The 22,216-nt window shown below is 40.9% G+C and overlaps 1 protein-coding gene across 1 annotated transcript in view; it reads left to right on the forward strand.

Annotated features, from left to right (window-relative positions):
* Positions 1-22,216, forward strand: part of LOC126482379 (beclin 1-associated autophagy-related key regulator) — a 113,707-nt gene that overhangs the window by 60,286 nt on the left and 31,205 nt on the right. Inside the window, exon 7 of the mRNA XM_050106477.1 lies at positions 700-876. Within this exon, the coding sequence (XP_049962434.1) occupies positions 700-876 (177 nt within the window). The remainder of the gene's footprint in view (positions 1-699; positions 877-22,216) is intronic.

Raw genomic sequence — 22,216 nt, forward strand, 5'->3', positions numbered from 1 at the left:
CCTCATACATAATCACTCTCTTTGTTAAAGCGGTGACAGTTTCACCCGTAGTAGCAGTACATGTTTCCACGATTTCGTATATACTGGGCTGCATTGTGTTGGCAACATATTTGTCTTTGGTTAACTACATCAATTTCTGTCAGTAGTTGTCGAGGTTTTTTTTTTTCTGTAAGTCTTCTGTAATGTTTAGTTTTCATTGATTCATTGTTGATGGAGCTGCGTGTAATCAGATAATAAAACTTCTTGTGTGTGTGTGTGTGTGTGTGTGTGTGTGTGTGTGTGTGTGTGTGTGTGTGCGCGCGTGTGTGTGTGGTTTGAGGTTTTCGGGTGCTAAACAGCATGGTCATCAGCGTCCAATAAAACTTCTTTTTGAGATTATATTACTGCCCAAGTTTGACAAAAAAGAACACCCTTTTTTCTGTTATTTCGTTACTTTCATTTGTGTGAGGGAACAGTATTCATTGTCATCCTTTAGATTATTTGCACACAAGAATGTAAGTATGCTTATGTGCAGAGAAACATATATTTGCAATTGATAGTGTGTAAGTTATAATTAAGCTGTTTACTGCAAATTTGATTAAAATTTCATTAGGGTTTTTGGAAGAAAGCAGTGAGTAAATAAAAATTCTGTTATCGCATTTTTAATTTCCTGCATTCTTGAATAAGAAAATAAAATATGTTTTTATGTTTTCTTTATAGTGATTTTTGCAGCCATGAAATGAGTGACCATCAGTTTGCAAGAAGAGTAGCAAGACTTAATACAAACATCCTCCATCTTTGCTTTTCGCAAAATGTAAATCCTGAGCTCCTGAGACCATCGCACACACTACAGAATGTGCTTCACTTATTAAACACACAAGTTAGTGACTTGGGCAGGTACGTGGTAATAACGTACATTTAGAGGAGATAACAGCATCTATGTTTGCTCACAGAACTAAATTTCTCTTTTATTTCTCTCCATTTCACCATCTAGCCTTGTTGGAACCAAATATTTTTATTTACATCTGAACTTAATTTTTTATTTTGAGCATTGTTGTAGTTGTAACCTTATTTTTTTGTTCTGTTGTAGAACCATGCATAACATCAGGTTCTTTATTTTCTATTTCTGCTTTTGCTTTTCCCTACAACCCCTCCCTCTATTTTGTTTCTTTTACTGGGTTGTCTCAGCGGGATAGTAATCAACAACTAAAACTCGCTCACAGTGTAGCTGAAGGCTTCTGGTGCTAACAGTCACAATACCTTTGCCGTCACTATTGATAAACCTTTCCAAGTATAAAGCTATCAGTCATGAAACTCTTCTGTTCATAACGTTTTGCCCAGAACTGCACTGGACATCTTCAGGGGTGTTGCTCATCCATTGAATCTTACCAACTGGTAGTTCATACGTCAGAGAGCAACATATGTACTGTAGAAAAAGGGGGCATGGACGGAGTTCCACGTGATAAGCAGAGATGACCCTTGCCAAACATAAAAGTTAACTATAGATTGTCATCTTGTCAAAGATGAAAAACTGTTTAATGACTCTACAGAGCTACTGTCTATATGTCACTATGTTTCATGGTCTCTTCTTTCCTATTAAAATTATCTCTATGATTATATGTTTCAATGGCTTCTCTACATGGCTGTCGATAATAGTTAAGTTGTTGTAGATAAAACTTTTGTTTCAGAAAACTTATCTTCGTGACTTTCTGACTGAAGCTCATGCTCTGCTATAGCCAATTTGTCTATTTTTCCTAGCCGACAAAGGCTGTTGTGTTCCTTTTGCCGTGTATTCATGATTCTCTTGGTTGTTCCATACCACACGTGCATAGAATTGTATATACACCACGTGCTGAGAGAGGAGGGTGTTTATCCTTTATAGATCACAGTGCAAGACCTATTTTGTTTGTTGGTCTAAAAACCACTCAGATATCTTATTTCTGTAAAATCTCTCCAGTCTGATCTGTTACTTTTTTAATAAAATGGAAAGAACTGTATTCTTTCATCATTGTTGTTCATGCTTGTCCGTTGGCCATCTGTGGTTTGGGAATAAAATTCTGTTTGCTTCTTTCCTGAGTAGCCATTTTTCTCAAAAGGCTGCTTTAGATTTGTAATTTGGCATCCAGGTATTCCAGCATGCAAATCTTTTTGGCTCTATTCACCAGACTTTTAATGACACCTCTCTTTTGTTGTAGATGGTGATTAAGAGTTATTATGTATATATCTGACTGTTCGTATTACTTTTTGAAAACCCTTATGTTCCAAACTTCCATTGGTCTGTCTCATAACAAAAACACCCAAGAATGGTGTTTTGCTGTCATTATCTATTTCCATGGTGAACTGGATTTTTGAATTGATATAATTTAGAAAGTCCAAGAAATCGCCCAAAGTTTGTTTTTTACCATATGGCCAGACCATGAATGTGTCATACACAAACCGATACCAGTGAGATGGTTTCTTATGTGCTTTTTCTAAAGCTGACTGTACAAATTTCTCCATATACAAATTAGCAGGACCTAATTAGTTACTCATTGTTATGCCATAAAATTGTTCATAAAATTCATCATACCGTTGAAACTGACTGGAAGTAAGGCAGTGTCTGAAAAGAGCACACTAATCTCCTGGAAATATATCCATTATAAAAACCGTAACTCTTGTGGTCTGACCACATGGTAAAAAAGCCTTGGACGAGTTCTTCGGTTTTCTAAATAATATAAATCCAAATATCTAATTCACCATGGAATTGAAAATGACAACAATATACCTTTTTTGGATGTTTTTGTTATGTCACACACCAATGGAAGTTGTTGTTGTTGTTTTCAATTTCCATGATGAACTGGATTTTTGGATTTATATTATTTAGAAAACCAAAGAACTCATCTAAGGCTTTCTTATCATGTGGTCAGACCACAAAAGTTACGGTTTTTATAACAGAAATTTTTGCAGGAGATTAGTCTGCACTTTTCACACACTATCTTCTTACCAGTCAGCTTCAATGGGATGATGAATTTTATGAAAAATATTATGGTGTAGCAATGAGTAACTAATTAGGTCTTGCTAATTTGTATATGGAGAAATTCGAACAGTCGCCTTTAGAAAAAGCACATAAGAAACCACCTGGTATTGGTTGGTGAATGACACATTTGTGGTCTGGCCGCATGGTAAAAACTTTGGACAATTTATTTGACTTTCTCAATTATATTGATTCAAAGATCTGGTTCACCATGGAAATAGATAATGACAGCAGAACACTATTCTTGGATGTTTTGGTTATGAGACAGACCAATGAAAGTTTGAAACGTAAGGGTTTTCAAAAAGTAACACGCACGGACAGATATTTGCGTAATAACTGTAATCACCATGTACAACAAAAGAGAGGTCTTGTGAATACAGCAAAACGATTTGCATGCTGGAATACCTGGATGCCAAATTACAAATCTAAAGCAGGCTTTTGAGAAAAATGGCTACTCAGGAAAGAAGCAAACAGAATTCTACTACCAAATCACATACATCTGGTGGACAAACATGAACAACAATGATGAAAGAATACAGTTCTCTCTATTTTATTAAAAAAGTAACAGATCAGACTGGAGAGATTTTACAGAAATAAGATATCTGAGTGGTTTTTAGACCAACAAACAAAATAGGTCTTGCACTGTGATCTATAAAGGATAAACACCCTCCTCTGTCAGCATATGACGTATATACAATTCCATGTACATGTGGTATGGAACAACCAAGAGAAGCATGAATACACGGCAAAAGGAACACAACAGCCTTTGCTGACTAGGGAACATAGACAAATTGGCTATAGCAGAGCATGATCAGCCAGGAAGTCAGGAAGATAAGTTTTCTGAAACAAATGTTTTATCTGTGACAACTTAACTATTATCGACAGCCATGTAGAGAAGCCATTGAAATATACAACCATGGGGATAATTTAAATAGGAAAGAAGAGATCATGAAACATAGCGACATGTAGACAGTAGCTCTGCAGAGACGTTAAACAGTTTTTCATCTTTGGCAAGATGACAATCTATAGTTAACTATCATGTTTGGCAAGGATCATCTCTGCTTATCATGTGGAACTCCGGCCATGGCCCCTTTTTCTGCGGTACATATGTTGCTCTCTGACGTATGACCTATCAGTTGATAAAACTCAACAGGGTGATGCCTCTGAAGATGTCCAGTGCAGTTGTGGATGACATATTTGGAACAGAAGAGTTTCGTTGACCTTAGATTAGATTAGCGCTGGCAGGTCGATAGACACACAAACAAACACAAACATACACACAAAATTCAAGCTTTCGCAACAAACTGTTGCCTCATCAGGAAAGAGGGAAGGAGAGGGGAAGACGAAAGGAGGTGGGTTTTAAAGGAGAGGGTAAGGAGTCATCCCAATCCCGGGAGCGGAAAGACTTACCTTAGGGGGAAAAAAGGACAGGTATACACTCGCACATATCCATCCACACATACAGACACAAGCAGACATATTTAAAGACAAAGAGTTTGGGCAGAGATGTCAGTCGAGGCAGAAGTGTAGAGGCAAAGAAGTTGTTGAAAGACAGGTGAGGTATGAGTGGCGGCAACTTGAAATTAGCGGAGATTGAGGCCTGGCGGATGACGAGAAGAGAGGATATACTGAAGGGCAAGTTCCCATCTCCGGAGTTCGGATAGGTTGGTGTTGGTGGGAAGTATCCAGATAACCCGGACGGTGTAACACTGTGCCAAGATGTGCTGGCCGTGCACCAAGGCATGTTTAGCCACAGGGTGATCCTCATTACCAACAAACACTGTCTGCCTGTGTCCATTCATGCGAATGGACAGTTTGTTGCTGGTCATTCCCACATAGAATGCGTCACAGTGTAGGCAGGTCAGTTGGTAAATCACGTGGGTGCTTTCACACGTGGCTCTGCCTTTGATCGTGTACACCTTCCGGGTTACAGGACTGGAGTAGGTGGCGGTGGGAGGGTGCATGGGACAGGTTTTGCATCGGGGGCGGTTACAAGGATAGGAGCCAGAGGGTAGGGAAGGTGGTTTGGGGATTTCATAGGGATGAACTAACAGGTTACGAAGGTTAGGTGGACGGCGGAAAGACACTCTTGGCGGAGTGGGGAGGATTTCATGAAGGATGGATCTCATTTCAGGGCAGGATTTGAGGAAGTCGTATCCCTGCTGGAGAGCCACATTCAGAGTCTGGTCCAGTCCCGGAAAGTATCCTGTCACAAGTGGGGCACTTTTGTGGTTCTTCTGTGGGGGATTCTGGGTTTGAGGGGACGAGGAAGTGGCTCTGGTTATTTGCTTCTGTACCAGGTCAGGAGGGTAGTTGCGGGATGCGAAAGCTGTTTTCAGGTTGTTGGTGTAATGATTCAGGGATTCCGGACTGGAGCAGATTCGTTTGCCACGAAGACCTAGGCTGTAGGGAAGGGACCGTTTGATGTGGAATGGGTGGCAGCTGTCATAATGGAGGTACTGTTGCTTGTTGGTGGGTTTGATGTGGACGGACGTGTGAAGTTGGCCATTGGACAGGTGGAGGTCAACGTCAAGGAAAGTGGCATGGGATTTGGAGTAGGACCAGGTGAAACTGATGGAACCAAAGGAGTTGAGGTTGGAGAGGAAATTCTGGAGTTCTTCTTCACTGTGAGTCCAGATCATGAAGATGTCATCAATAAATCTGTACCAAACTTTGGGTTGGCAGACTTGGGTAACCAAGAAGGCTTCCTCTAAGCGACCCATGAATAGGTTGGCGTACGAGGGGGCCATCCTGGTACCCATGGCTGTTCCCTTTAATTGTTGGTATGTCTGGCCTTCAAAAGTGAAGAAGTTGTGGGTCAGGATGAAGCTGGCTAAGGTGATGAGGAAAGAGGTTTTAGGTAGGGTGGCAGGTGATCGGCGTGAAAGGAAATGCTCCATCGCAGCGAGGCCCTGGACGTGCGGAATATTTGTGTATAAGGACGTGGCATCAATGGTTACAAGGATGGTTTCCGGGGGTAACAGATTGGGTAAGGATTCCAGGCGTTCAAGGAAGTGGTTGGTGTCCTTGATGAAGGATGGGAGACTGCATGTAATGGGTTGAAGCTGTTGATCTACGTAGGCAGAGATACGTTCTGTGGGGGCTTGGTAACCAGCTACAATGGGGCGGCCGGGATGATTGGGTTTGTGGATTTTAGGAAGAAGGTAGAAGGTAGGGGTGCGGGGTGTCGGTGGGGTCAGGAGGTTGATGGAGTCAGGTGAAAGGTTTTGCAGGGGGCCTAAGGTTCTGAGGATTCCTTGAAGCTCCGCCTGGACATCGGGAATGGGGTTACCTTGGCAAACTTTGTATGTGGTGTTGTCTGAAAGCTGACGCAGTCCCTCAGCCACATACTCCCGACGATCAAGTACCACGGTCGTGGAACCCTTGTCCGCAGGAAGAATGACGATGGATCGGTCAGCCTTCAGATCACGGATAGCCTGGGCTTCAGCAGTGGTGATGTTGGGTGTAGGATTAAGGTTTTTTAAGAAGGATTGAGATGCAAGGCTGGAAGGTTTGGAGAGGGTGATTTTGAGGGAGAGGAGGTGGGTCCCGCTGTGACGGAGGACGGAACTGTTCCAGGCAGGGTTCAATTTGGATGGTGTCTTGAGGAGTCGGATCATTGGACTCCTCAAGACACCATCCAAATTGAACCCTGCCTGGAACAGTTCCGTCCTCCGTCACAGCGGGACCCACCTCCTCTCCCTCAAAATCACCCTCTCCAAACCTTCCAGGAATTTCTGACTTCCAGCCTTGCATCTCAATCCTTCTTAAAAAACCTTAATCCTACACCCAACATCACCACTGCTGAAGCCCAGGCTATCCGTGATCTGAAGGCTAACCGATCCATCGTCATTCTTCCTGTGGACAAGGGTTCCACGACCGTGGTACTTGATCGTCGGGAGTATGTGGCTGAGCGACTGCGTCAGCTTTCAGACAACACCACATACAAAGTTTGCCAAGGTAACCCCATTCCCGATGTCCAGGCGGAGCTTCAAGGAATCCTCAGAACCTTAGGCCCCCTGCAAAACCTTTCACCTGACTCCATCAACCTCCTGACCCCACCGACACCCCGCACCCCTACCTTCTACCTTCTTCCTAAAATCCACAAACCCAATCATCCCGGCCGCCCCATTGTAGCTGGTTACCAAGCCCACACAGAACGTATCTCTGCCTACGTAGATCAACAGCTTCAACCCATTACATGCAGTCTCCCATCCTTCATCAAGGACACCAACCACTTCCTTGAACGCCTGGAATCCTTACCCAATCTGTTACCCCCGGAAACCATCCTTGTAACCATTGATGCCACGTCCTTATACACAAATATTCCGCACGTCCAGGGCCTCGCTGCGATGGAGCATTTCCTTTCACGCCGATCACCTGCCACCCTACCTAAAACCTCTTTCCTCATCACCTTAGCCAGCTTCATCCTGACCCACAACTTCTTCACTTTTGAAGGCCAGACATACCAACAATTAAAGGGAACAGCCATGGGTACCAGGATGGCCCCCTCGTACGCCAACCTATTCATGGGTCGCTTAGAGGAAGCCTTCTTGGTTACCCAAGTCTGCCAACCCAAAGTTTGGTACAGATTTATTGATGACATCTTCATGATCTGGACTCACAGTGAAGAAGAACTCCAGAATTTCCTCTCCAACCTCAACTCCTTTGGTTCCATCAGTTTCACCTGGTCCTACTCCAAATCCCATGCCACTTTCCTTGACGTTGACCTCCACCTGTCCAATGGCCAACTTCACACGTCCGTCCACATCAAACCCACCAACAAGCAACAGTACCTCCATTATGACAGCTGCCACCCATTCCACATCAAACGGTCCCTTCCCTACAGCCTAGGTCTTCGTGGCAAACGAATCTGCTCCAGTCCGGAATCCCTGAATCATTACACCAACAACCTGAAAACAGCTTTCGCATCCCGCAACTACCCTCCCGACCTGGTACAGAAGCAAATAACCAGAGCCACTTCCTCGTCCCCTCAAACCCAGAATCCCCCACAGAAGAACCACAAAAGTGCCCCACTTGTGACAGGATACTTTCCGGGACTGGACCAGACTCTGAATGTGGCTCTCCAGCAGGGATACGACTTCCTCAAATCCTGCCCTGAAATGAGATCCATCCTTCATGAAATCCTCCCCACTCCGCCAAGAGTGTCTTTCCGCCGTCCACCTAACCTTCGTAACCTGTTAGTTCATCCCTATGAAATCCCCAAACCACCTTCCCTACCCTCTGGCTCCTATCCTTGTAACCGCCCCCGATGCAAAACCTGTCCCATGCACCCTCCCACCGCCACCTACTCCAGTCCTGTAACCCGGAAGGTGTACACGATCAAAGGCAGAGCCACGTGTGAAAGCACCCACGTGATTTACCAACTGACCTGCCTACACTGTGACGCATTCTATGTGGGAATGACCAGCAACAAACTGTCCATTCGCATGAATGGACACAGGCAGACAGTGTTTGTTGGTAATGAGGATCACCCTGTGGCTAAACATGCCTTGGTGCACGGCCAGCACATCTTGGCACAGTGTTACACCGTCCGGGTTATCTGGATACTTCCCACCAACACCAACCTATCCGAACTCCGGAGATGGGAACTTGCCCTTCAGTATATCCTCTCTTCTCGTCATCCGCCAGGCCTCAATCTCCGCTAATTTCAAGTTGCCGCCACTCATACCTCACCTGTCTTTCAACAACTTCTTTGCCTCTACACTTCTGCCTCGACTGACATCTCTGCCCAAACTCTTTGTCTTTAAATATGTCTGCTTGTGTCTGTATGTGTGGATGGATATGTGCGAGTGTATACCTGTCCTTTTTTCCCCCTAAGGTAAGTCTTTCCGCTCCCGGGATTGGGATGACTCCTTACCCTCTCCTTTAAAACCCACCTCCTTTCGTCTTCCCCTCTCCTTCCCTCTTTCCTGATGAGGCAACAGTTTGTTGCGAAAGCTTGAATTTTGTGTGTATGTTTGTGTTTGTTTGTGTGTCTATCGACCTGCCAGCGCTTTTGTTCGGTAAGTCACCTCATCTTTGTTTTTATATATAATTTTTCCCACGTGGAATGTTTCCTTCCATTATATTGATTAGATTAGATTAGATTAGATTAATACTAGTTCCATGGATCATGAATATGATATTTCGTAATGATGTGGAACGAGTCAAATTTTCCAATACATGACATAATTAAGTTAATTTAACAACATACTTAAGTTATTATAACAACTTTTTTTATTTTTTGTTTTTTATTTTTTTTTATAATTTTTTTGTTTGTTTCTTTTTCTTTTTTTCTTAATTTATATCTAAACATTCCTCCATGGAGTAGAAGGAGTTGTCATTCAGAAATTCTTTTAATTTCTTCTTAAATACTTGTTGGTTATCTGTCAGACTTTTGATACTATTTGGTAAGTGACCAAAGACTTTAGTGGCAGTATAATTCACCCCTTTCTGTGCCAAAGTTAGATTTAATCTTGAATAGTGAAGATCATCCTTTCTCCTAGTATTGTAGTTATGCACACTGCTATTACTTTTGAATTAGGTTTGGTTGTTAATAACAAATTTCATAAGAGAGTATATATACTGAGAAGCTACTGTGAATATCCCTAGATCCTTAAATAAATGTCTGCAGGATGATCTTGGGTGGGCTCCAGCTATTATTCTGATTACACGCTTTTGTGCAGTAAATACTTTATTCCTCAGTGATGAATTACCCCAAAATATGATGCCATATGAAAGCAATGAGTGAAAATAGGTGTAGTAAGCTAATTTACTAAGATGTTTATCACCAAAATTTGCAATGATCCTTATTGCATAAGTAGCTGAACTCAAACGTTTCAGCAGATCATCAATGTGTTTCTTCCAATTTAATCTCTCATCAATGGACACACCTAAAAATTTGGAATATTCTACCTTAGCTATATGCTTCTGATTAAGGTCTATATTTATTAATGGCGTCATACCATTCACTGTACGGAACTGTATGTACTGTGTCTTATCAAAATTCAGTGAGAGTCTGTTTACAAGGAACCACTTAGTAATTTTCTGAAAGACAGTATTGACAATTTAATCAGTTAATTCTTGTTTGTCAGTTGTGATTACTATACTTGTATCATCAGCAAAGAGAACTAACTTTGCCTCTTCATGAATATAGAATGGCTAGTCATTAATATGTATTAAGAACAACAAAGGACCCAAGACTGACCCTTGTGGAACCCCATTCTTGATAGTTCCCCAGTTTGAGTAATGTGCTGATCTTTGCATATTATGAGAACTGCTTATTTCAACTAACCTTAAAAAGTTTACCAGCTGCAATATCATCTGGTCATGGAAGCCTTCATGCTATCAACTGTGTCCGCACCATAAAAAAGTTAGGAGTGAACTAATGTTAATTTCAATGTTCACCTTTGCACATGGATGTAAGAAACAGCTCCTAAGATGTGAAAAAGAGGTAACATCTGCACTAAATATGGTTTATTTGAATACAGTTATCTGAATGACCTTAACCAACTGTTCAATAAATTTAATTGTTGAATAAATAGAGCCCATAGCCAAGCCATCAACAACATATAACACCAGTAAAAATATTTCACTGGAGAACATAACATGAAACAGAACAGATCCTTGGTAAATTCCATTCACTGAGTAATGTAATGAGACATTCATACCAGAATTTTGAGGCATGCTTCAAACTGTCCAGACTCTTCAGCAATTTATGGACATATCTTTCACCATGTGATAGCTGTCTGGTTGATACGTAGAAATTCTGTCCTTTTATCAAATTGCCTTGTACACCAGTCATGTTGAATTGCAACACTGAGCAGGGCTCTCCTCATCTAAGATCTTGCTACAGGGCTAAATATGTTAGCATAGTCTTTTCTAAATCATTTAGTGTATCCTTTTGCCACCAATCGAGCCTCATATCAAATTAATTCATTATTTACATTTAATTTTGTAGCAAAAACCAATCTGTTTTCAGTCACCTTATTTGATTTAATTTGGGAACCCAGTTCCCATGGTTTCTCTCCCTCGCCAGAGAATTTATTTCTTCCTCCATTGCATTCTTTCATTCTTCAAAATTTTCTGAATGCACTCCTCCTCTATAATTCCTCAGTGTGTCTCACAAAGAAGCAGCATTCTTTCCAGTGGGCTGAATCTTCACAATAACTTAACAGTTGTTTTCAAATTTCACTATTCACATAAATTGTGACTTCCTTTGTCTTCACTTCTGACCACCTAGTGCTCTCAACTTTTTCCTCAGTGTTGTACAAATGGTTGCTAATCTTTTTGTTACTTAAAACTACATTTTGGCTTGTACAGTTCTGTTGACAAGCCTCTTCAGAGCCAATGTTTTCACATTCAGTTTCTGTAATTTCTTCCTTTTCATCTGTAACTGCCGTACCAACAACCGTTTTAATTTCTTGAGTTAAGAGGTTTCTGTACTTGTCTGCAATTGAATTTTAAATTTCTACATTTACACATACATCTTTTTTTTACTTCAGAAAAATAACTGTAATACCCGTAACCTTCTTAACCAAACACGCATCCTTTTTGAAGATTTAGCATCGTACTTCCATTTTTTGATAGAAATCCATCCATAGCATTCCATTCCAGATATAATTGAATTATCAAAATTACCTTCCTTTTTCAAGAGTATCTCAATTAGAGTTTCACTTGTATTTTTCGTGGAACAAGTTTGATTCAGTGTATTTGTTACAGACAGAATTATGCCACCCCACAATGTCTTTGGTAGGTGTTTGCCAGAGAAAAGCCAAGAGCATGCTGTCTAACTTGTGATTCTGTTTTCCCAGATGGCAGCTCCATTTTGCTTAATATTATATGCTGTAGTAATTGAATGTTTTAGCCCAGTTGAGTCAGCAAATCTATGCACCTCTTCATTATGAAACTGCTTGCCTCCATTTGTACAAAAGTCTCTCACAGTAACTTCAGCTAGAGTCTTTATTATTTTAGTAAACAGTGGTAACTTTTTCTGTAATTTCATATTTGTGTTACAAAAGGTACGTTACCATGGAACTGGAAAACTCATGCTTAAAAACTGCAAAGTATTGGTGAGCCTGCGAATCTTTTCTTCCTTTGCTCTGCAAACATATGCCTACAGTAATCCTCCAAGTTTAATGGGTTTCTGCACTCTTTTTTATCAAATGCCAGCTGATGTTTGTTTATGCACCCCTCTTAAAAGCTTCTGTCAGTCATTGTCTCTGTAGCAAGAGCCTTGAAAAACTGGTGAACATAGTGCTTGTTTTGGTGGCTCAGTTTTTCATGCCGCCTCTGTAATACCGGGCAGTTATAATTAAATTTCCCAATTTAATATGGTGTGACACAGAAACCAGTTACCATACATGTACCAAACTTGGTAGCATTGTGTCAAGGATATGGGGAAGAGAAATAATGCAGAATCAATTCGGTTGAAACACTTTTAATTGCTGCTATGGTACATCATACCATTACAAACCAGTACCATTACTGTTACAAAAGGGACTCAATATGGTGCCCATCAGTGTCCAGAAGAGTCTGAAAGCACAGGATTGCATTCTGCACAGCAGAATGAAGCATGTCTGTAGGTATGCTGGCTACCTCTCTCGATATGCTGCTCTTCAGATCAGCACGTGTTTGAACATTCCCCTGGTAAACCCTGTCCCTTAGGTAGCCCCACAACCAGAAATTGCAGGGAGTAAGATCAGGTGATCATGCTGGCCATGCATTTGGAAACAATAGGTTGATAATTCGATCGTTTCCAAATGTGTTTCGAAGAAGCAGGTGAACTTTACAAGCGATGTGCGGTAGGGCCCCATTGTGCAGGAAAACTGAGTTCAGTGCGTCTCTCTTCTGTTGGGCGACTACGACATGCTGGTAAAGTATATTGCAGTAATGCTGGCCTGTCATGCTGCATGTCTTTGGTCCTTGAGCACCAACCTATTCAAAAAAGAGTGGGCCAATGATGAACATAGCTATGAAGCCACACCATAGGGTGAAACGTTCACCATACAGAGTAACTTCGTTCGCATTGACTGGAGGTGAAAATCCCCACATTCGACATTTCTGTGTTCACATCACCCGTCAGAGGAAAATTAGCTTTGTCTGTCCATAGGATGGTCCAGGGCCAGCCCTCGTCAAATTCAATCCCTGCAAGAAAGTGTAGAGCGAAGTCAACACATCATTATCCATCCTGTGGTACAAGGTGCTGTGTGATATGGATCTTGTATGGATAACATTTGAGAATGGTTTGAAACACCTTCCTTACAGTGGCCCACGGGATGTTCAACAATCGTGACACAGCACGCACACTGTCTGATACTCGGGAATAATGGCGCAGCGTTGTCTGCCGTAGCAACAGCGATTTCGTCAACCACCTGTGGTGCAACCGGTTGTTGTCCTCTTCCCTGAACAATGCCCAGTTCTCCAGTTGATTTGAACTACTTCGTCATTCTCTGCACAGCAAGTGGAGAAAGAGTACCCTTCTGTAATCCTTTCAGGCAGCAATATTCTTGAAGTGCAGGTGCAGCATTACTGGTGTTTTGATAATAGAGCTCCATCAATAATGCTCTGCTCCTTTTGTGCTCACGTTGACACCGACTGATCACGGCACCTGGTGGCCATAGTTGGAACTGGACAGTGAGGCATGGAAATCATGCACCCTGTACTCTGCACATTAATGCTACCAAGTTTGGTACTCGTACAATAATTATTTTCCATGTTAGAATGTGTTAAGTAGGGAAAGTTTAAATTATAACCACCTGATATATCATCAGTTTCAGTAACAACACAATACTTTTCTTGACAAAAACCTATACAGCCAAACAATGTTTAGTTTCACCACTGACCACAGCAACAACAATTGCAATATTATTTTCCAAAATTACCCTTGATTTGCCGTCTTTTTAATCATTTGATATGTTCCTTTTTGCACAACAATCTTAACAGGAAATAATTTACATGGGTCATATGGACAAAATGATCAGTCTTCAAAATATTGCTCCATGCATTTCTGTCCATTGAATACCTGTACTTCAGTATGACCCATGCCGCGTGCTTCAATTTGCACACCATTTTTGGCACTATCCATTTTTCTTGTAGTTGCAGATGGCTCATATATAGTGTACCAGTTATGTTGATTTTTTTTAATATGATACTACACCACTGTTGGTGTCCCACTTGTCACAGACCAATTTATGGATATCAATGTAAAGTAAATGGATAGATAAAAAATCTACTCGCCAAGCGGCGGCAGAACAACACACCTTTAAAAAAATGTTTTAGGTATGCGAGCTTTCGGAACCAGTGGCTACCTCTTCCAGCAGAAGGGCTGACAGGTAAGGAAGAGGGTTGAAGGAAACTGGCTGAAGAGGTTTAGGAAAAGGGGTATAATTCGGAAAAGTCATCCAGAACCCCAGGTCAGGGGAAACTTATCCGATGGGATGAGAAGGAAAGACTATCACCCCATCTGGTAAGTTTCCGCTGACCTGTTAAAGTTTCCGCGAGTTTTTTGTAAAATTTAATACAGACGCAGTGCTCCTCTAAGCTTGTCATCTAGAAATTGGCAAACTGTGTGACACAACGTTCTACTCAATATAGCACTGAACAGTAACTAACAGACATACAACAATGAAACTTCCAGCAAAGACATGTGCAGGGATGCCAACCGCATTTCACTCCAAGACACCATTGATGTGAAATTATGAATGTTGCGGAATTTTTTGAATAGACTCATACGACGGTAATAAGAGGGCGCTACCTCCAGAGTTTGTTTGCACAAAAGGTTCGTGAATTAAGAAGTGGTTCAGAAAGGATAATATCATAGTTTCATATGTGCTAAATAAAGGAAAAACTTATCCCGTATTCAGCTTTGTTTTGTGACTATGTTATTGACACATACTGTGGATCAGAAATTATAACAGTGCGTAATAAGACCAAAACAGGAGTAGATCAAATGTGCACTGCTTACTCCACCTAAAGGAAAACCAGAAGCCGGCTATTTACCCTCTTTTTTCGAACGATTGACATTGCTGGCATTAACGCCTTCACCATATATGCAAATAGCAACAGTGAGAGGATTTCCCAAAGAATGTTTGTGCGTGAAGTGGAGAAAAAACAGTAGTAATCCCCACGGTGCGCAAGAGAGCAGCCACACACTCCTTGTCTAGTGAGATAGCTGCTAAAATGGCAGAAATCATAGACAGCAACAATGTAGCACCTTCTCAACAAAGGATACCTCAGCCCAGGTGCACGCAGTTTGTCCTCGCAGTAAAGACATAAACGTTTGAAAACTGTATGTCGAAAGCACAAAAAGAATTATAATACAGGAATTTTTCTCAAAATCATCAGTTGGAAAATACAGATCATCTTATATTCACAGATTAAACTATTGCTGCTGAGTTCATCATTTTTATGTTATTTGATAGATTGATATAGGGGTTGTTTTGCATTTACAGATGAAGCTTTGGCTGTTGAAGTCACGTGCAGATTTATTTTGAAGAATGCAGAAGTATAGGTTAGACATTCAATGAGGCTTGAGATTTCCCGACACACTTAACTGCCCAGTATGGTATTGACCTTGCTTGAACAGTCACATGACATTTGACTTGTGCTGTGCTAGTGCAAGGGATACATGAGAAACTATGACCTAGCCATCAAAACAATCTATAGCTCTGCTTAAAATTCGACAGTTTTGTGAAACACAAGACTACATAGCATTCAGTTCTCTCATCATACAAACTCGTTGTATTTGAAGGGTTTTGTAAAAATGTTCTCATACAAATATCTCTGGTGCTTTTTAAGTAAAAGTAATATTGAAAGGCGAAAACATTGTCCTTAGGAATACATTTCTTGATTCCAAACGAAAGTAAATATTTTATTTGATTGTTAGAGACTGTAATAATTTGCCAAGTGGGCTGCCAATCCTAAATTCAATCACTGTTCATGTATTAGAATATGTGTAAAAACTTTACCATCTTTTAATCAGCTTTAGAAGATGATGGTCACATTCAGAGGAAGCAAGAAAGAGAATTCATCAAGAATTAAATTCCTAAAAGCAAACTAAATCATATTACACTAAATATAGTTGTATCACAAGAGTAAATTGCTGCGGCAACACCTATCATGGAGATAGTACCAAAAGATGCAACTAGTTCGCGGGACAAGTGGAAGTTTGAGAATTGGACTGAATTGTGATCTTTTATTTATGTATTAGTTACTGCTGTTACATATGACCTCCACGCTAGAAGATATTGCAATCTGTTTTTCACAGTTGCTCAAGCAGAGCACTATGGAAGGTTTGGAGGGCGAGCATTGACAGCAGCTTGGTTGAGAACTGGTGTGAATGTAGGGAGGGAAGCAGTGAACAGTTTGATTTTGTTATGCTGCCTACCAATAGAATCTGCACTATGCACTTTGGTGTTTTTATGAACATCCACCATGTTTAAATTGCAGTTCCCTGAATCCATTTCAATTTACTTTAAAACTGGACAAATACACAATAGTACATATTTCTGCAGAAGATGGTAAAAGTCAAGACAAGGACCAGTGACTTACTTAATGTGTTTCCTGCAGCTATGTTGTTGATCCTTGTTATGAGGTATGACGGCAATAAAATGGGGTGTGTCAGCTGCTGGTTCTATGCAGCCAGTGAGAGAGTATATGTTTGGAAGCCAGAAATATTGTAACAGTCTCACATCAGTATATTGTCAGTACCTGACCGTGATGTACTTCCATCCAGTCACTTGGATTATACGGGATATTATCGTTTGACTCTCAGCTCTCTCCTGTGTCATAGAAAGCTTCTAGAAGTAAACACACATGATGTCACTGTAAACAGTGCACTGTATTTTAAGTAAATGATGTTTGCATGACAATCTAAGGGCATTAAATTTTTGCATGGAGATAAGCCCTCCATTTTGAGCTGTGATTGGATGAGTGTAGCATCCATACATACACTACTGGCCATTAAAATTGCTACACCACGAAGATGACGTGTTACAGAGGCGAAATTTAACCGACAGGAAGAAGATGCTGTGATATGCAAATGATTAGCTTTTCAGAGCATTCACACAAGCTTGGTGCCAATGGTGACACCTACAACGGGCTGACATCAGGAAAGTTTCCAACCAATTTCTCATACACAAACAGCAGTGACTGACATTGCCTGGTGAAGCATTGTTGTGATGCCTCGGGTAAGGAGGAGAAATGTGTACCATCACATTTCCGACTATGATAAAGGTCGGATTGTAGCCTATTGTGGTTTATCGTATCGCGACATTGCTGCTCGCGTTGGTCGAGATCCAATGACTGTTAGCAGAATATGGAATCAGTGGGTTCAGGAGGGTAATACAGAATGCCGTGCTGGATCCCAACAGCCTCGTATCATTAGCAGTAGAGATGACAGGCATCTTATCCGCATGACTGTAACGGATCATGCAGCCACGTCTCAATCCCAGAGTCAATAAATGGGGACATTTGCAAGACAACAACCATCTAAACGAACAGTTCGATGACGTTTGCAGCAGCATGGACTATCAGCTCGGAGACCATGGCTGTGGTTACTCTTGATGCTGCATCACAGACAGGAGTGCCTGCGATGATGTACTCAATGACAAACCTGGGTGCACGAATGGCAAAACGTCATTTTTTCAGATGAATCCAGGTCCTGCTTACAGTATCATGATCGTCGCATCCGTGTTTGGCGACAGTGCGGTGAATGCACATTGGAAGCATGTATTCATCATTGCCGTACTGGCTTATCACCTGGCATGATGGTATGGGGTGCCATTGGTCACACATCTTGGTCACCTCTTGTTTGCACTGACGGCAGTTTGAGCAGTGGACGTTACATTTCAGTTGTGTTACGACCCGTGGCTCTACCCTTCATTCGATCCCTGCGAAACCCTACATTTCAACAGGATAATTCACGACCGCATGTTGCAGGTCCTGTACCGGCCTTTCTGGATACAGTAAATGTTCGAATGCTGCCCTGGCCAGCACATTCTCCAGATCTCTCACCAATTGAAAACATCTGGTCAGTGGTGGCCGAGCAACTGGCTTGTCACAATACGCTAGTCACTACTCTTGATGAACTGTGGTACCGCGTTGAAACTGCATGGGCAGCTGTACCTGTACACGACATCCAAGCTCTGTTTGACCCAATGCCCAGGCGTATCAAGGCCGTTATTACGGCCAGAGGTGGTTGTTCTGGGTATTGATTTCTCGGAATCTGTGCACCCAAATAGCGTGAAAATGTAATCACATGTCAGTTCTAGTATAATATATTTGTTCAATGAATACCTGTTTATTATCGGCATTTCTTCTTGGTTTTGCAATTTTAATGGTCAGTAGTGTATTATAAAAGTGGATGGATGTGCATGCATGCCTGTATATTCCACATCTCCACCTAAAGCAGTGGATTGATTACAACCAGACTTGGTAAAAATGTTACTTATTATCTGGGAAGAAATACTTCGGGGGTCAAAACCAGCAAATTCTTATGTGGTGGGGGTGACAGAAATTAACAAAGAAAAGAAAGAGGAGGAGATGGAGGGGGGGGGGGTGGAGGTGATGGACTAATAGATGATTGGAATGAGTATGTATCTGGGCAATGCCGTTTTAAATTTTTGTGAGGAATCAAGACTAATCCCCAATCGCTATGGACCAGATTTTAATGATCGAGAGGAGCTGGTTCCTGTGCATTAGTTGTGAGCTGTGCAGCTATATCTGAGGAAAGTTCAGTGATTTTTCCAATTAATCTTCATTTCATGAAGTAATATTTTGTATTAAGACTACCATAATTTTATCCAAGTGTGAGGATATGCTCGAGCATGCACTCCCAAAAAAATTAAAATATTAAAATATTTCCATAGTTCATCACTACAGTAACATTGTTTTTAAGGAAGGTCCTTCCTGTTCAGTTCATAAAGTTCATACATTCATATATAGCATGGATGCTGATAACTTACCTGTTGAGTGCTCTGAAACCATTGTCATTGTCATAATTACCAGCAGCAGCACTCATCTAATTGCTGTACACCTCAAAATTTTGCTGATAATTCTAGTAAGTCATTTCATTGTTTTAGTTGTTTACTTGACCAAAACTCAGCTTCTCATATTGTTTACAGATTAGATCACTAAGTGCAAATTAAATTTCCATTCAATCAAGCTACTATGAAAAGTGAATCACCTCTCAACATAAAAATGCACATAGTTGAAGGATTCTTGTTTCCTTTCACATTTGTAGCTATAAAACATTCTAATAATTTTGGTTCCACTTATGTCGTGCTAGCAGGCTTCTTGTATTAGCATATATATGCATGCAGTGTGAGCACAAATTAATACATTGATTTTGAACTACCCCCTCCCTTCCTTGCCAATCGTATACGCTCCTCGTCCATGGTGTGTACGCCCTGGGACAACTGGGAGGAATGCAGAAACTATTCCATCCGGGAAAAACACGGGAATTTTATAGAATTCTGGGAATTTTTTTCATCGTTTTAGTTTTCAGCTAAAGTTTTGTAATTTTGACTGTACTCTAACTACTCTAACAAAAACTTTTACTTGAGCCCGCTACTGCAGAATAATACTGCAGCAGTAAACCATAAATGAGAGAATGTCACCAAAATAAAACTTTTGCTGCAAAGAAAATCCGTCATTTAAAACAACAAAACACAGTGCACACACAAGCATCTGCCAACAGCAAAATGTCACACAGGCTTTAGGATAAAGACTATGCAATACTTCATAACGGTACTCTGTTTTTGATGAGTGTAACTTCACAACTGTTAACATTTCTAACAGGTCATGGGAAAATATTGCAAATGGTGGTTTGAGAAGCATTGCTTTCAAAGTAAGGTTCCTTTTATGTAAGACTAACTATGTATGAGAATGTACGATGAATTTCTTAAATCACAAAACATTTGATTCTCATTCAAAATTGAGAACCAGCTTTCAGGAAAATTTCATACTCATAAGACCAGCCATTTATGCCATTATTTAAGTTTTTACTTGCACATTTGTAGTTAACATATGTTAAAGGGAAACACACTAAAAAGTGCCAAGGTTCAAGATCAGTTTTTTTATAAATTAAGGATTATAAGATAAGATGGCAGAAAGTACAATTATCCTTAAAATCAATGTGAGGTCAGTTCTTGAGCAGTTTTGCACACAATTGGCTTGTCTATGGAAATGTAGCGCTTGGTGGAACATGTATTCAGCCAGGTAACGCATGAAATGTTCTGTCCGCAACAATGAAATTTATAATTGTGCTTTTTTTAGAAGCATTCGGTTGTTGCAATTTAAGCTATGCTCTTAGTATCCTGCTTAACCACTCTCTTGGAAAAAAAACAGCCAAAAATATTTGACATCCAATATTAAATGCCAAAGCTTTGCTTTCTTGTAGCTATACAGTATGAAAGTTAATTTAAAACATTAATTTTTCCCATTTGTGTGTTCCCACTACTTAACAATGATGTTGCTATTGGCTGACTGCATCACGTGTTCTATATTCCAAATATCTGCTGTCATTGCCCAGCGAGATCATGTGAGATGATCAGTGATTGCATTGCACGATTCACTTTAGTCAACCAATCTAGATTTCAGTGCTTTGGAAGTTACTGAGCTTTATGTGGTGGAATTTGTATTTATACTTTCGTAATATGAAAACCCTTCTCATGAACTATGGACCTTGCCATTGGTGGGGAGGCTTGGGTGCCTCAGCAATATAGATAGCCGTACCGTAGGTGCAACCACAATGGAGGGGTATCTGTTAGAGAGGACAGACAAATGTGTGGTTCCTGAGGAGGAGCAGCAGCCTTTTCAGTAGTTGCAGGGGCAACAGTCTGGATGATTGACTGATCTGGCCTTGTAACACTAACCAAAACGGCCTTGCTGTGCTGGTACTGCGAACGGCTGGAAGCAAGGGGAAACTACAGCCGTAATTTTTCCTGAGGGCATGCAGCTTTACTGTATGGTTAAATGATGATGGCTTCGTCTTGGGTAAAATATTCCGGAGGTAAAAGAGTCCCCCAATCGGATCTCTGGGCGAGGTTTATTCAGGAGGATATCATTATCAGGAGAAAGAAAACTGGCATTCTGCAGATTGGAGTGTGGAATGTCAGATCCCTCAATCGGGCAGGTAAGTTAGAAAATTTAAAAAGGGAAATGGATAGGTTTAAGTTAGATATAGTGGGAATTAGTGATGTTCTGTGACAGAAGGAACAAGACTACAGAAGGAAAAAGACTTCAGTTCAGGTGAATACAGGGTTATAAATACAAAATCAAATTGGGGTAATGCTGGAGTAGGTTAAATAATGGATAAAAAAAATAGGAGTGGGGGTAAGATACTACAAACAGCATAGTGAATGCCCATGTCTGCCACAGTAGTACAAGTTTATATGCGAACTAGCTCTGCAGATGACAAAGAGATCGATGAAACGTATGATGAGATAAAAGAAATTATTCAAATAGTGAAGGGAGATGAAAATTTAATAGTCATGGGTGACTGGAATGTGATAGTAGGAAAAGGAAGAGAAAGAAACGTAGTAGGTGAATATGGAATGGGGATAAGAAATGAAGCCGGCCGAAGTGGCCGTGCGGTTAAAGGCGCTGCAGTCTGGAACCGCAAGACCGCTACGGTCACAGGTTCGAATCCTGCCTCGGGCATGGATGTTTGTGATGTCCTTAGGTTAGTTAGGTTTAACTAGTTCTAAGTTCTAGGGGACTAATGACCTCAGCAGTTGAGTCCCATAGTGCTCAGAGCCATTTTTGATAAGAAATGAAAGAGGAAGCCGCCTGGTAGAATTATGCACAGAGCATAACTTAATCATAGGTAATACATGGTTCAAGAATCATGAAAGAAGGTTCTATACATGAAACAGGCCTGGAGATACTGGAAGGTTTCAGATAGATTATATAATGATAAGACAGAGATTTAGGAATCAGGTTTTAAATTATAAGACATTTCCAGTGGCAGATGTGGACTCTGACCACAATCTATTGGTTATGAACTGTAGATTCAACCTGAAGAAACTGCAAAAAGGTGGGAATTTAAGGAGATGGGACCTGGATAAACTGTCTAAACCAGAGATTGTACAGAGTTTCAGGGAGAGCATAAGGGAACAATTGACAGGAATGGGGGAAAGAAATACAGTAGAAGAAGAATGGGTAGCTCTGAGGGATGAAGTAGTGAAGGCAGCAGAGGATCAAGTAGGTAAAAAGACG

This window comes from Schistocerca serialis, chromosome 5, assembly GCF_023864345.2.
Source record: "Schistocerca serialis cubense isolate TAMUIC-IGC-003099 chromosome 5, iqSchSeri2.2, whole genome shotgun sequence".
Taxonomy (NCBI): Eukaryota; Metazoa; Arthropoda; class Insecta; order Orthoptera; family Acrididae; genus Schistocerca; species Schistocerca serialis.